The sequence below is a fragment of the Malaclemys terrapin genome, chromosome 3 (assembly GCF_027887155.1).
Source record: "Malaclemys terrapin pileata isolate rMalTer1 chromosome 3, rMalTer1.hap1, whole genome shotgun sequence".
Classification (NCBI taxonomy): domain Eukaryota; kingdom Metazoa; phylum Chordata; order Testudines; family Emydidae; genus Malaclemys; species Malaclemys terrapin.
The window spans coordinates 43933083-43948089 of record NC_071507.1 but is presented as its reverse complement, the minus strand read 5'-3'; the positions used below and the strand labels follow the sequence as shown (position 1 = coordinate 43948089).

General features: G+C 44.0%; 1 protein-coding gene across 5 annotated transcripts in view; it reads left to right on the top strand.

Annotated features, from left to right (window-relative positions):
• The window catches only part of PACC1 (proton activated chloride channel 1), a 58438-nt gene that overhangs the window by 18225 nt on the left and 25206 nt on the right, over window positions 1-15007 (top strand). For all 5 annotated transcript variants that reach the window (XR_008444577.1, XM_054024557.1, XM_054024555.1 and 2 more), the window contains exons 4-6: window positions 654-808; window positions 4240-4382; window positions 14804-14948. Coding sequence is in view for 4 of the 5 variants with exons in the window: in XM_054024557.1 (XP_053880532.1) it covers window positions 654-808; window positions 4240-4382; window positions 14804-14948 (443 nt within the window). In the remaining variant the exon portion in view is untranslated. The remainder of the gene's footprint in view (window positions 1-653; window positions 809-4239; window positions 4383-14803; window positions 14949-15007) is intronic.

Here is a 15007-nt window from a genome sequence, read left to right as displayed (position 1 = left end):
AGCCTGCCAACCTGATAGCAAAAGTGATGAGAGAGGATAATTTGTTGACACGTTTGATATCTTTGATTTAGCTTGATATAGTATTTAGTAATTATAATGTCTATTTGATGCCAGAGGAAGGAACATCTTTTTGCTTTTATTTTGTCAGCCAGTGACTTTAGAGATTCCATAGACAATACATTACTTCTGTTGTATATTCCCAATATGGGTTTATACAATATGGTTTAAGGGCTTGATCCAGTAAAACAGTTAAGTACTTTAAGTGTTTGAGGACTCCCATTGACTTCAGTAGGCCTAGTCACATGTTTAAGTGCTTTTCTGGATGGGGGTTTTAGGACCTGATCCAGCACCTTCTGATGTTAATGGAAAGATTCCTGTTGACTTCGATGGGCTTTGGATCAGGGCCTGAAAGAGAAACAGGCAAGGGTTTTGTTTTGTTTTGTTTTTTATTGTGCTGTTCAGGGCTTAATCCGGCAAGGTGCTGAGCTCTCTAGCCCTGGTCCAGCAGAGCATTTAAGCACATGTTAACTTGGAATGCTTTGTTGGATCTGGGAGCTCAGCACCTTTCAGGATTAAATCTGAGAATGACAATCCACTTGGGCAAGAAATCAACTCTCATTTACATTTCTTCCAACTTTTTTCCCCTGAAACAGGTATTGCACTTTACCCAGGCAAGGCTCAGCTGCTTAGCTGCAAGCATCATTACTATGATCACATTCCGCCTCTGATAAACCCAGGTCAGCCAGGAGAAATTGAGTGCACCACTCAGAGAATCAACTACACAGATCCTTTTACTAATCAAACCATGGTAATAATTAAAAAGACAAAGGAACAGAGTTCAGCGGATGGGGTTGTTTTGTGCACTGCAGCATTCCAAAGCAGCAGTATATGTTATCCAGGAACTGCTGTGAAATACTTGCTTTCTTTTTTCTTAACTTTTTTTTGAACAATCAGTCCTTAGTTTTAGAAATGTGACAGACATCAATTAGTTTACTTTATTGTGGATGCTCAGATAGCTGAGTGATATGTGTGTCCTAAGAATCTGAATAGAATGGAACGGAATAGATATTTTTGACAGTGCAACTTTTGGTTCATTTCCTATAAAAGTCAAAACTGGCGTGCAACTTTAGATGGTGAGATATGTTCAATTTGTTGAATCCTGCTTTGGCTGAAGGCGGAAGTTTTCCTATGGACTTTCAGTTGGAGCAGGATAGGTCCTTAGATTCCCTTTTTACATATTCCATGTGTGGATGTACATACATATATTGTAATGTCATTTTTACCAAACTTGCTGGAATCTTCATGTGAATTTGATGTCCAACTAAACTGATTAGAATTAGGAAGGCACATTGAATATCAAGTGAACCCTTAGTGGTGATGCTCACGTAAAAAGGAATTGAGTTGTAGTCCACCTTTATTTGCTGCATTTGCAAGAGCAATTTTTGATCATATTTAGATAATTTTTATTTAAAAAACAGACTGAAATATGCCAGTTTGTTGAGTTTTAAATGGTGGTTCATGTTTAATTTACTCTTTTTAAAGCAGTCTGTGTAAACATCCCTTCATGCCAACCATTTTTCCTCTTCTTTGCTTTTCCATGGTCTGTCCACTTCTTTCTGGGGAGCTGCCCCCTACCCCTCTTCTTTGTGTTGATATTTATTTCAGAGCAAAGGCTTTGTTAGGTTCTATCGTAATGTGTTCTCTCTCTCTCTCTCTCTCTCTCTGCCTTTGTTATGATTGCCCGTTTCAGTGTGCTAAAATCCTGCATTTTATGCTGCACGTATTAGATACATTTTAAGAATCTTGGTGCTCTTGTATGCTCTGATCTTGCACTTGACTCCACATTGTCAGACCTCTCTGCCTGTGCGGAGAGTCCCATTGGAGTCAACGGGACTTCTCCTGCTGGCAACAAATTGCAGGATCAGGGATCTATATTGAACATGCTGTCTGGTCTGCAACTTCATGTACAATATTATGTTTTCTCTGCTTAAAGTGGGGTTCTGCTCCCTGACATCACTTTTAAAGCCTGTCAGTCAAGGTTTGTCTATCGTCAGTGTTGGATCTTAGAATTATATTAATTTGAGATGTTTGGGCTAGATGAGTGACACTCTGTTTTGCAGGGAATCCCCACCTTCTCCTCAGGTAGGCTCTCAAGTCATCCAGGGGCTGCTGGAAGAGGCTTTTGGGATCCAATCTTGCATTCCTTGTGCACACAGAACTCCCAGTGACTTCAAGGCAGGTTGGAGTCAATAGGAGGTGTGATTCCGTAAAGAATGTATGATTGGGCCCTGAAAAGGTACTGGCCTTTATAACATACATCAGTAGTCTGTAGCAGTGGCACAAAACAGTATCATACTTACATAGCCCCTTTCATTCAAATCTCAGAGCATTTTACAAGCGTTAATTGGTTAGCACTTCTTTTACTGATGGAGAAACTGGGGTGTAGAGGCTAAATGTTGCCCCAAGTCACAAAGTGAACCGAACCAGAGTTCCTGGACTCACAATCCACTAGATTGTACCCTCTCACCTTACAGTAATCTTACTGCAATGTCGTGGACCTTTACTACAGTATTTTATGGAACACTGCTCTTCCAGTGGGCCTCCACCTAGGAGATGTCCACATTTTTGAGCCTTGGATGGGAATGTTCTGGGGAGGCTAGCCTCTCCTGTCACTCGTGCTGCTGGGACTACCCTGGATTTTTAGGGTATTATTTTGGGGAGAGCTGACATGGGTATGGCTCCTTGAACTGGGACTCACACCCGTATTCTCTCTAATTTTTCCCACCCATGTGCGGAATGGATTTTGTTATGTGCACCAATATGGAGGTGATGTGGGACACCTCCATATTGGTGCACATAACAAAATTCATGTGATGGGGGCGGGGCCGACGGGTTCAGAGTGTGGGTGGGGGCTCAGGGCTGGGGCAGAGGGTTGGGGGGTGTTGTGGGATGAGGGCCCTGTCTGGGAGTGCGGGCGCGGGGGTGGGGCTGGGGATGAGGGATTCGGGATGCAGGAGGGGGCTCAGGGCTGGGGCATAGGGTTGCGGTGCGGGCAGGGTGGGCTCTGGGGTGGGACTGGGGATGAGGGGTTTGGGGTGCAGACTGCGGTGGGGAGAGATTACTTCCCCCAGTCCTCTCTCGCCGCAGCAGCTGGGGCCGGGGGAGAGGCGCCTCTCCCTGTGGCAGCAGCTCCGGCGGGCCTGGTCTGGGCCAAGGGAGGGTCTCCTTTACCCGGCAGCTCTGGTGGGCCTGGGGAGGGGCTTCTTTCCCCGGCAGCTCCGGCGGGGCTGGGCCAGGCCAGGTCGAGGGAGGGGCTCCTCTCCCCCAGCCATGGCAAGTCTGGGGCAGAGCAGGTCCATGTTGGGGCCGGCGGGGAGGGGCACCTCTCCCCGCCGTGGCAGGTCAGTGCTGGGGGAGAGGCATCCCTGGGTGGGGCTTAATAGGCAGCTGCACGGCCGCACAGCTTAGAGGGAACTTACACTCACCCCTCCCTGCCCTGCTCCCCCCAGCTTGAAGTGTAGACATACTTCTAGACTAGCCAGGATCACTCTTCAGGTTCCAAGAGCTGAAAAATCATAGATTCACAGATTTTAAGGTCAGAAGGGATTATAATACTCTAATTTGACCTCAGACATAACATAGGCCATAGAACCTCACCCAGTAACTTCTGCATCAAGCGCAATGACTGTAGTGAAACTAGAACTTTTAAAAAGACATCCAATCTTGATTTAAAGACTTCAAATCTCAGGCAGTGTCTACACTGCAAAGTAACAATGTAATCGTAGTATGGGCAGGCATCCCTGAGTTAGCTTTAATCGAGTTAGTTCAGGTAACAAAAGCAGCATACACATGGCGGCCCAGGCTCCAGAGTACGAGCCCTCCAGGGACCCAGGGTACTTATTTGGGTTGCTAGTCCATGCTAGTACATCTACACTGCTGCGTTACCCGTGCTAGCTAAATATAAAGCTAACACGAGTATGCCTCCCTGTGCTATGATCACACCTTCACTTTGCAGTGTGGCTATACCCTTAATCAGCAAGCAGGAATTTAAGTATGCCCTGGCATTCTCACTGGACATCTTAATTGATGTGTACTTATCCCAGACATGAAAATCCCCATGTATACTAGGTTTCTGCCATACATTAGTGACAGGTGGCAAGTTCAGTGACAGGAAATGAGGATTCTTTTACTTTTTTCATAGTTCTATCAATAACTCTCTCTCTTTCTCTGTGCTTCTAGAAACATGCTTTGATTGTCCAAGGACCTCGAGATGTGAAGAAAAGGGAACTGGTGTTTTTGCAGTTCCATTTAAATGAAACAGACCAGGATTTCAGTGCAATAAACTATCTTCTGTTCTCTTCTTTCCAGGACTTCCTCAACAGGTATGCACAGGAATAAAGGGTGTGGCCTAGCAAATATATTGTAAAATGCATATTGTTACTAGTAGAATGAAAGTAGGGCTTCTTGTTTTCCACTTCTGTTTTTACTGATTTTAACCAGTTCCGACTTACTTTGGACACATAGTGTGTTTGGGCTAGCTTGGGGCACTTTCATGCTTTGGAAAAATTGGTTTCTAGTCATTAATGTTGGTGACTGAAGAATTTTGAGCTGTGGAAATGGTTTTCAGTGGCAAAAATCACCTCTGATCAATGTTGCCACCACTCATCACTTGCCTTTTGGTCATTCAGTATCTTTGGTGCAGTCTGTGCTGCTGCTCTGGGTGACCTGGAAGTGAATCTCAGCGGGCAGCACAAACGGGAAATACATTTTAAAGAGTGATTATTTTTCTGTTTTTATTTCTGTTGGGGTTTTTTAAAATCAATGATTAAAAAGAATCAGTGATGTTTTAGCTGAAAGCTTAAACATAGTTACTCCGGACCCTCGTGTAAGGCTCGACAAAACGACTCACCTGTTTGGGTGGGAGTTTCAAAAGCACTCAGCATCCGACAGACTCTTGCTTCCGTTGAAGTGAATGGTAAAACTCCCACAGTATCTCTGCACTGCAGCTGGGAGCAAGCCGGGCTCGTGCTCGTGGGGCTCACGCTGGCGCACTGAAAACAGCAGTGTGGACATTGCTTTGATGGTGTGGCTCGGGCTCAGAAGACCCCCCTCCCCAGCTTGAGAGCCTAAGCTCCAGCCTGAGCTGCAACATCTACTTAGCTATTTTTAGTGCACTAGCGGGAGACCTCCTAGGAAGAGCCCGCAGGCCCCGGCTCGCTCCCAGTTGCAATGTAGCCATATCCCCATTGACTGTAGTGGGAGCAGAATTAATCCAACACTGAGCATTTTGAAAATCTCACCCTTTTATTGAGCCCCCCCTTACCTGCAGGGGGGAGAGGGGGTATTTTTATTCAGTCTTTGCATTTAATTACAATTACTTGGTTCTGCTGATCCAAAGCCCACTGAAGTCAACGGGAGTCTGCCTTTCTGTTGATTTCAATAGGCTTTAAATCAGGTCCTACATTGGGAAAACAGTAATATTCACACACGTGGTAAGAGAAAAGAGAGCAGAGCCAGAAAAAACACACACCACAGCATAGTTCATATGTATTATGGGGACAGCCAGTCCTCTGAGGCGGGGAGGGGAAAATAGTATTATCATCCTCAACATTTGTATCTCAGTAGCATCTAGAGACCTCAGCCAGGTTGGGGCCTGATTGGACAGCAGCCAGCACAAACATAGAACAGATGCCTCAACGGGCTTAAATTGCGGGTGTTTTTTAGTAACAAATAATTGATTTTTCTGAAAAATTTTCCAGCATTTGTCCTTCACTGAGAAAGGGAAAACATTAGCTTTCATAATAAGTACTGATCTTCTGTAATCTTACGTAGTGCTAGAACATCCCAGAAAGTATCAATGTCCAGGTATTTCAAATGTACTATTGCTATTTCAGTACAAGAAAACACTGCTTTGTAGCTTTCAATATAAATTAAGCTTAGCATGAATCATATATTTTACAATCTGCTTTCTTCTTCTAGTTTGTATGTAATATATGTTGCTGCCTTGGTAACTTACAATTAGCTACTGAATAGGGTATCAGAGGGGTAGCTGTGTTAGTCTGTATCCACAAAAACAATGAGGAATCCAGTGGCACCTTAAATATGCATCTGAAGAAGTGGGTTTTTTACCCACAAAAGCTTATGCCCAAATAAATCTGTTAGTCTTTAAGGTGCCACCAGACTCCTCGTTTTTTCTACCATATAGAGTCAGCCAGCCAGTCGTGCAATGCCTGTCTCTTGCTGACAGCGTACAAAGTCTGAATACTGGCCCCTCCAGATGCCTGCCCCTTTTGTGCCATATTCAAGCTCTGCAAGGGTCGGTATGTGTCCAAGTAAGTCGGAACTACTTAAAAATGAACAATACAAAGAGTCCCAGTGCACTGCAGGATTTAAGCACAGTTTACATAATGACTTGTATGTCAGACAGCTTATAGGCACAGTAGCTGGGAATTGTGTTTGAGGGAACTCGATTCTACACCCAGGCCCCCAGGCTTGCCATAATTAGGCAGATCAGAGATGACATAATTGCTTAACCAATGGGAAAGGGGGCAAGTTGCGCCACACCTAAAGAAGCTGCCTGCTGACCCACCTGGCCCTCAGCACTGGAAGGCACCAGAGCTGCAGAGGTAGAGAAATCAAATGGTTTAAATTGGATCCACATGTAATCGGGTTGATGCAGTGACAGAGCTAACAGGGGGTGAATGCCCCCTCTGCAGCCTTTGGGTGTGTGTGGTGCCTTTTCACATGGGGCTGGTGAGCAAGCCTGCACTGTGCTCCCCTGGCAGCGGTGGCTCCTGTCCTGTGGGGCTGGTTCCAACTCCCTGCTCCAACGGTTGCAACATGGTGCACAGGGTTGTGTGGCTGCTCACTCAAATTTGGTCCAGCCACCCCTCCATCATGATGGGGCGTGGCTGAGCCAGACCTGGATGGCACTTTGATCCAATGCACCATCGTGCCATGGAGAGCCAGGCCCAGCTCCACACGACAGGAGCCGTCACTGCCGGGTGACTGTGGAGTGGGCTTGCTTCACTCTCCATCTTACCACCATCGACCCATTGCGCCTTCCCTGCCCTGGGTTGCAAAATGTGACTCCGAAGAGTCTATTTGCAGCAGTAAGGCAAGCGGGATTTGGCATAAACTTTGAACAAACTAAAAGTAAACTTGGCAGCATATGATGGGTTCAGTCAGGGTGAACAGAGCCTCAACACAGTAAGTGTTCTAGCTGAGAGTCTGGGTTTAAATGAATTTTGGGTAATGATCTGCTTTGTAACTTTCAATATAAATTAAGCTTAACATGAATCATTTACTTTATAATTTGCTTTTCTTTTTATTCTAGTTTTTCATGTACTATATATTGCTGCCTTGGTAACCTACAATTAGCTACAGTATTGAGAGCCTTAGAAATGAAGTGGATTGAATAATTGAAGAGTCCAAGCTTGACCATGAAATAAATCTAAAAACCTTATAGATTCATATATGCACTTGGTCAGATTTCCAGTAGATGTCTATTTAAGCACGTATCTTGTTTAAATAATTTCCATACAATTCACTCCTCTCCGTCTAACTACCAAGCTTGCACTCTGATGCAGGAATCAGCACTGAGATGTTTATAAAACATCTTCTGTTTTACATCTTTATTTGTGTCACTTTATACTGTCTCTTAAAACTCTAGTTATTGGCTTTTGCTCAGTGTTGTTAATAATATTCAGTCACTGTAATGATAGAAAGTGATTCTAGTTCTGATAATGCATTCTTTCTCATCAGTGATATGCACAACAGTTCACATAAAGTAACTCCTATTAAAGACACTGTGCAATATGATGGCTGATGGTTGTATCCTATAGAATTCCTGCATTCCTATGCTATGGCTGCATTTAGCTTTTGCGTTGCTTTGGAGAATAACTGACTGGCTGCTGTGAAATGTTCTCTGTTCTTAGGGGCTCTTGTCATCTATGGACCTGATCCAAAGCCCATTGAAGACAGTGGAAAGACTCCTATTGACTTGAGTGGGCTTGGATCAGGCCCTACATGAAAGCTTTTGGGAAGAAATCCATGGGACAGTGTCAGTCTTTATTATATATTGTGTGTCTGTGCTTAATATTCTACAGCAAACGACATCAGTGAAGGCTGCCGCGGGCCTCTCTTGTGTCTGGAGATTTGTATCCCAAGTCTTGTGGTTAACCAAGCGTAGAGACCTCTGTTGGGCCTGACTGTCTCTAGCTGAATTTAACCAGATGTCAGAATCAGTGATTCACTCACTGCTTGCTGTGCTCTTTTGGCCTTTGTAGAATGTATGCTGTTTCTGGAGCCGGAGTAGTTGTTGGTTCTGCCATTTGTGTGTGTGCGCGCGCGCGGGTTTTAAGGTTGCTGCTGTACATGCCAATATTAATTGTAGTGAGGAAAATTAATGAAACGTTTATTTATAAAAAGTGACGCTAGAGAGAAGAATTTTTCTTTCCTTTGTTATTAGTTTAACATCTGGGTTAGAAGGAAGGAAAACAAAACTTCACAGAAAATCTAGATGGTAGGTATCATCTTAGCAAATCGAAAATAAAATGATTTCCTTATCTCTGTAGTGTTGCAAGATGAACAGCAGAATTAAATCATAATTGCCCACTTGGGAATGGAGCCTGTGCTATTCAATGATCTAATTAGAATTCACCACTAGTCCCTAGTGCCTGGATTGCCACACACAGAATTGTACAGATTTAGTGAATTACAACACAAAAGGAACAGAACTTCTAAAACAATGGCGTTCCCAAGTAATTGACTCTATTGTATCTTGTGGCTTGCTGACTTTAAAAGAGACTCTTACACTAGAGCGATAATGAAAGGAATCAACAGAAGTTTGGTTCAATATATTGGCATTTTTGGGCCAGGATCTTGTATCAGGATTTGCTAGTCCAGACCCCGGTGCTCCGCTGAATCCCTTTGATTTCAATGGGACTCAGTAGGGCTCCAGGTTAGATGATCCTAATGCAAGATGCTTTATGTCATGAAATATCCTAATGCCTTAGTCATGAAATATTTTAGGAAGTATCCCATGTGTCTAGTATTTGTGGTCAAAGTTAGTCAGTATCCATCTAGATCACGGGTCGGCAACCTTTCAGAAGTGGTGGGCCGAGTCTTCATTTATTCACTCTGATTTAAGGTTTCGCATGCCAGTAATACATTTTAACGTTTTTAGAAGGTCTCTTTCTATAAGTCTAGAATATATAACTAAACTATTGTATGTAAAGTAAATAAGGTTTTTAAAATGTTTAAGAAGCTTCATTTAAAATTAAATTAAAATGCATAGCCCCCCGGACCTGGTGGCCTGGACCCAGGCAGTGTGAGTGCCACTGAAAATCACACGTGCCATAGGTTGCCTACCCCTGATCTAGATAAACCCATAATAAGCAGGGGTATTATCACGGGAGGTGTTGTCTGGCACTCCAGCCATAACACTGGCAATCGGGAGAGCAATTTTCTGTGCCTCTGGCCCTGGGCAAGCCACAACCTTTTTGTGCTGCAGTTTCCTCATCTGTAAAATTGTAACAATAATTTACTTTACATGGGAGGTTCAGTTAATATTTTTAAAGTGTTTTGAGAGCCTCAGCTGCAGGGTGCGCTAGGAATTGTATTATAGAGCACTTGCAGCAAGTTCAAGGTTTCAAAGCTGTAATATGTAGAAAAGTTTAATTGGCAAAAACTGAAGCCAGTGCTTAAAGTGTGGGAAATAACGCTTCTCACCAGCGGGATGGGGGTGCTGAGGGGCACACATTTTTCGTATTGCCTGATTGTCTGCTTTCCCCATTTACCTGTCTCATGGGGAAGAGCGTCCAGTCAGGGTTGCTGCAAAACGCAGACAGAGCTCTCTTCCCCCTTCCCTCCAGAACGGACACCATTTGCACAGGAGCAGGACCAGAAAGAGCTCAGCTCAGAGCAGCTCCGCTCCCTCTTTCCCCCTCCTCTGAACAACAGGGATGGGTTGGTTCCTCCGCCCTTTCCCCAGCAGCACGCAGCCAAGGGAGGATGAAGAGCCCCAGAACTGCTTCTCCCGCCTGGAAGGGGGGAAAAAGGACCCAACTGCAGGGCTTCTCCCCCTTTCTCTTCTCTCTCCCCCCCCTCCCCCAGCCTGGGAGAGTGTGATAAAGAAATCCAGGAACCGTAGGCGAAGCAGAGGTGGTGGCAGAATTAATTTGGGGGGTGGGATGGGCAGATGTGGGGATGTCAGACTCCTCCCATACTTTTCTATCCACTTCAACCACTGCCTGAAGCAATGACAGAGCGGACTTTTCAGCAAATCTACCATAGGAGAGTCAAAAGGAAATTAGTCAGTTTAAATTATGTATTTAAAATGCAACAAAATTTTACCTACCTCACTAAATACAGGTTAAAAGTGAATTGAAAACCCTAATTTTCTCTTCATTTTTATGTAATTTGGAGCAAACTCTCCCCCCCCCCCCCCAAGCTTGGTTTGGTTTTTTTTTAGTCAGTTTGATTTTCTGATTCTGATGCTCTAGTACAGTGCTACAATAGGCTGGATTGGAAACACATGCAGGAGCATAGCTAAATGCTTTCTCATGGCTACTCCCAAATTCGTTGAATTGAACATTTTAAAAGCCCACAAGTGCTACATCATTTTGGGCCTAACCGATCTATCAGTGTCCCTTCATTCTGAAAAGTTAGGGCTGTAGCATTCAGATTGGTTTCATAACTTACTGCCTAGATTTTCCATTTCCTTGTATGATTTGGCTTGGAAAGTTCTTCCAGGACATTGTAGGTTAGTCATTCCTCAGGCTTGTGATGGGCCTGTTTGCTTGGTAAACTTCTGATGATACATTTTCCGCTGCAAAGTGATAAAGCATTGGACTGTTCTGGATTTGTCCCCGTGAGCTATGGGTGTGCTGCTCATTACCGTCTCTTACAGCTAACGGAGAATGAGCCATTGTGAGACCCAGTTCCCTTGAATCCTGTTTTGTTTCATTTGCTTTTGCTTTTTGTTTGATGTTTTGCCCATTTCCTTTTTGTGTGGGTTTCTTGCATCCGAAGCTTGGTCCTTTTGTCCGAGTGCCTTAACAAACAGCTGATCTAAATGTTCCTAGAGCCACTAAATGTCCTGGGATTTGATCTTCCAAGGTGGGGGTGAAGATAATCTAGTGCTTTTCCTTTGAGCACTGTTTTCTTTGCCCCTAGTTCTGCTTCTTTCATGTATATAGTGAAATTTGAACGTGGGTTTCTCTTGAACATTTGAGCTTATAACATATCGCCTCCCCTCCCTGGCGGGGTGTCACTTTTGAATGCCCCCTCCCCCCTTCCATGCATAGTCATGTTAAGCCAAAGCAGGGCTGATCAGACACCACAACATAAGGCAGCCCTCACCATGCCTGGTCAGCTGCTGCTCTCCCCAGGCTTAGCTCCACCACACTTTAATCAGAGCTTATGGGTTGGTGAGAAGAGAAACAGGAGCCCAGCTGCTGAGTGTGCAGGGAAAAGCGGCTTGGGCCCAGCAGAGGACACTCAGCAACAGTCCTTGATCGAGAAAGGCAAGTTGGATTGGCCAGGCTCCTGCGCTTTAATGGAGTGCTCAGAGCCTTTAAGGCCAGAAGGGACCATCATGATAATCTAGTCTGACCTCCTGTACATTGCAGGCCACAGAACCTCACTCACCCACCCCTGTAATAGACCCATAACCACTGGCTGAGTTATTGAAGTCCTCAAATCATGATTTAAAGACTTCAAGTTACAGAGAATCCACCATTTACACTAGATAGGTCTCTGCCAATCTGACCCAGAAGAAAATTCCTTCCTGACCCCAAATATGGTGATCAGTTAGACCCTGAACATGTGGGCAAGACACCTAGGAAAGAATTCTCTGTGTTAACTCAGAGCCCTCCCCATCTAGCATCCCATCACCAGCCAGTGGAGATATGTGCTGCTAACAGTCACAGCTCGGCTACATGCCATTGTATGCAGTCGTACCCCTTCATAAACTTATGAAGCTCAGTCTTGAAGCCAGTTAAGTTTTTTGCCCCCACTGCTCCCCTTGGAAAGCTGTTCCAGAACTTCACTCCTCTGATAGTTAGAAACTGTTGTCTAATTTCAAGCCTCAACTTGTTGATAGCCAGGAGGGATAGCTCAGTGGTTTGAGCATTGGCCTGCTAAACCCAGTGTTGTGAGTTCAATCCTTGAGGGGCCATTTAGGGATCTGGGGCAAAAATCTGTCTGGGGATTGGTCCTGCTTTGAGCAGGAGGTTGGACTTAGATGACCTCCTGAGGTCCCTTCCAACCCTGATATTCTATGATCTAGTTTATATTCATTTGTTCCTGTGTACACATTGGCGCTTAACTTAAATAACTCCTCTCCTTCCCTGGTATTTATCCCTCTGATAGATCTATAGAGAGCAATCATATCTCCCCCATAGACTTCTTTTGGTTAGGCTAAACTAGCCAAACTCTTTGAATCGTCTCTCAGAAGGTAGGTTTTCCATTCCTCAGATCATCCTAGTAGCCCTTCTCTGCACCTGTTCTCATTGGAATTCATATTTCTTAAACATGAGAGACCAGAATTGCACACAATATTCCAGATGAGGTCTCACCAGTGCTTTGTATAATGGTACTAACACATCCCTGTCTCTGCTGGAAATACCTTGCCAGAAGCATGCTAGGACTGCATTAGCCTTTTTCACCACTGCATCACATTGGCAGCTGATAGTCATCCTGAGATCAACCAATATACTCAGGTCTTTCTCCTCCTGTCACTTCCAACTGCTAATTCCCCAATTTATAGCAAAAATTCTTGTTATTAGTCCTTAAGTTCATGATCTTGCACTTTGCACTATTAAATTTCATCCAATTTCTATGGTCATCCAGATTTTCTTGTATGATATTCTGGTCCTCCTCCGTATTGACTGTACCTCCCAACTTTGTATCCTCTGCAAATTTTATTAGCACACACCCACTTTGTGCCAAGATCATTAATAAAAATGTTAAATAAGTCTGGTACCAAGTTCGATTACTGTGTAACTCCACTAGTAACCTCCCTCCAGCCCAACAGTTCACCTTTCCTTATGACCCATTGTAGTCTCCCACTTAACCAGTTCTTTATCCACGTTTCAATTCTCATATATCCCCATCTTCTCCAACATAACTAATAATTTCCCATGTGGAACTGTATCAAATGCCTTACTGAAATCTAGGTAGATTAAATCTACTGCATTTCCTTTGTCTAAAAGAATCAGTTATCTTCTCAAAGAGATCAGATTGGTCTGGTACGATCTACCTTTTGTAACACCATGTTGTATTTTATCCCAATTACCATTTACCTCTATGTCCTTGACCACTTTCTCTTTCAGAATTTGTTCTGCTCTCTCTGCTGGTAGTAGTTCACTCAGAGGTCCTGCTCCTTTGTCTCTCCTCTGAATGATCATAGACGTCCCTAATATCTCCCAGCAGATCTGGTTGTTAGTCACATGGTTCCCATCATGTGACCCAGGTGCACATTCTTTTCACCCCAAGAGGTGAGCTAAATCTGACACAGGTGTGGCTGAGCCCCAACCCTCTTGAATGATTGGGTTACCTTATACCATGCTCTTTAAAAATCAGCTGCCCCTGGTTAGTAAAAATGACCAGCCTGTGCCTTAACAAATCATAACATTAGTGGGGTTCAGCTGCTCATTTCTCATGAAAATGTATTAAAAATGGCTTCGGGGATTGGCGTGAAACAAAAGGGGGCTAGAAGCACAGGCGTATGGAGCCCCCCAAAGAGAGATTTATCTTTGGACCAACTGATGAGAGGTTAATTTCTTGAGCTCTTTACCTTTTTTGACCAGAGGTTGGGTGGAAAACAGATGCTCTACGCAGAAGAATTAGGCCGCCTTTCCATTCACTGTCAAACAGGTACCAGCAGTTTAAAAAAAGTCAAGCCCATAGTACTAAAAGGTAATCTATTTTGCTACTATGAGTCACTGCAGTTAGGCGGTAATGCCTTCATTTGGGAACAAACAGGTTATGAAAACAACTGCTATTATTGCAAAATGGGAGTTTCATTTTAAAATCAGGCCTTCAGTATATATTCCAGGAACAAACAGAATGTGAGTTTCACAAGTTAAGGTAACTAAGTGACAACACCATACTTATCCTATCACATCACCAGAAAATCCAAGAACTTAAAAGCAAGGAAATGAGAAGTTAAAGACAACAATGTACAGACATAAAACACATTCTTATCGAGTACACAGAATGCACTGCAAGCATATGCGAGGAACCTCTCAGCATATACAGAACCTAGCCTGAGAAGGGGGACTCTGGTTCTGAGTGAGGTTTCTAGGGGCTGCTGTAATATAGGTTAATAATTGAGTGGAGGCTTGATTGTTGAGCGTCCTGGAGGTATTTTACCAAGAAGGATTGACAAGCAACGTCATTCAGAGAAGAAGGCTGGCCTACTGGTTAGGGCCATAGCTGGGACTTGGGGGACCTGGCTTCAAGTTCTAGCTTCACCCAGAATTTCTTCTGTGCCTCAGTTCCCAGTCTGTAAATTGGGGATAATAGCACTTCCCTACCTCACAGGGGTGTTGTGAGGGGAAAATACATTGCAGATTGGATCAAAACAGGTGTGTAATAGGATTTTCATTTTTTAATCTGTAACACAAGTTATGTTTTAGGAGCTCTGTATCTGGAGTCCAAACAAGCAAATCCCAGTTAAAAGTAACTCCAACGTATTTTAAAAGACCTTCAATTTTTGCAATTTGAGCATCCTGAAGTAGTAAAACATTTTGGTCCAAATTAGTTCAGAGAAGTAACACTATTCCTTGCCCCCCAGTCCAGATAAAACAGAATTCATGAAAGACTGCGAAAGCTCATACTCCAGCTGGAAGTTCTCTGGTGGTTTTCGAACCTGGGTCAAAATGTCCTTGGTGAAAACCAAAGAAGAAGATGGGCGTGAGACTGTGGAGTTCAAACAGGAGGTACGTAGTCCTCTGTAAGGGTTTTCTGAATGTGGCAGATCTTAGCTGATTGTCATGCT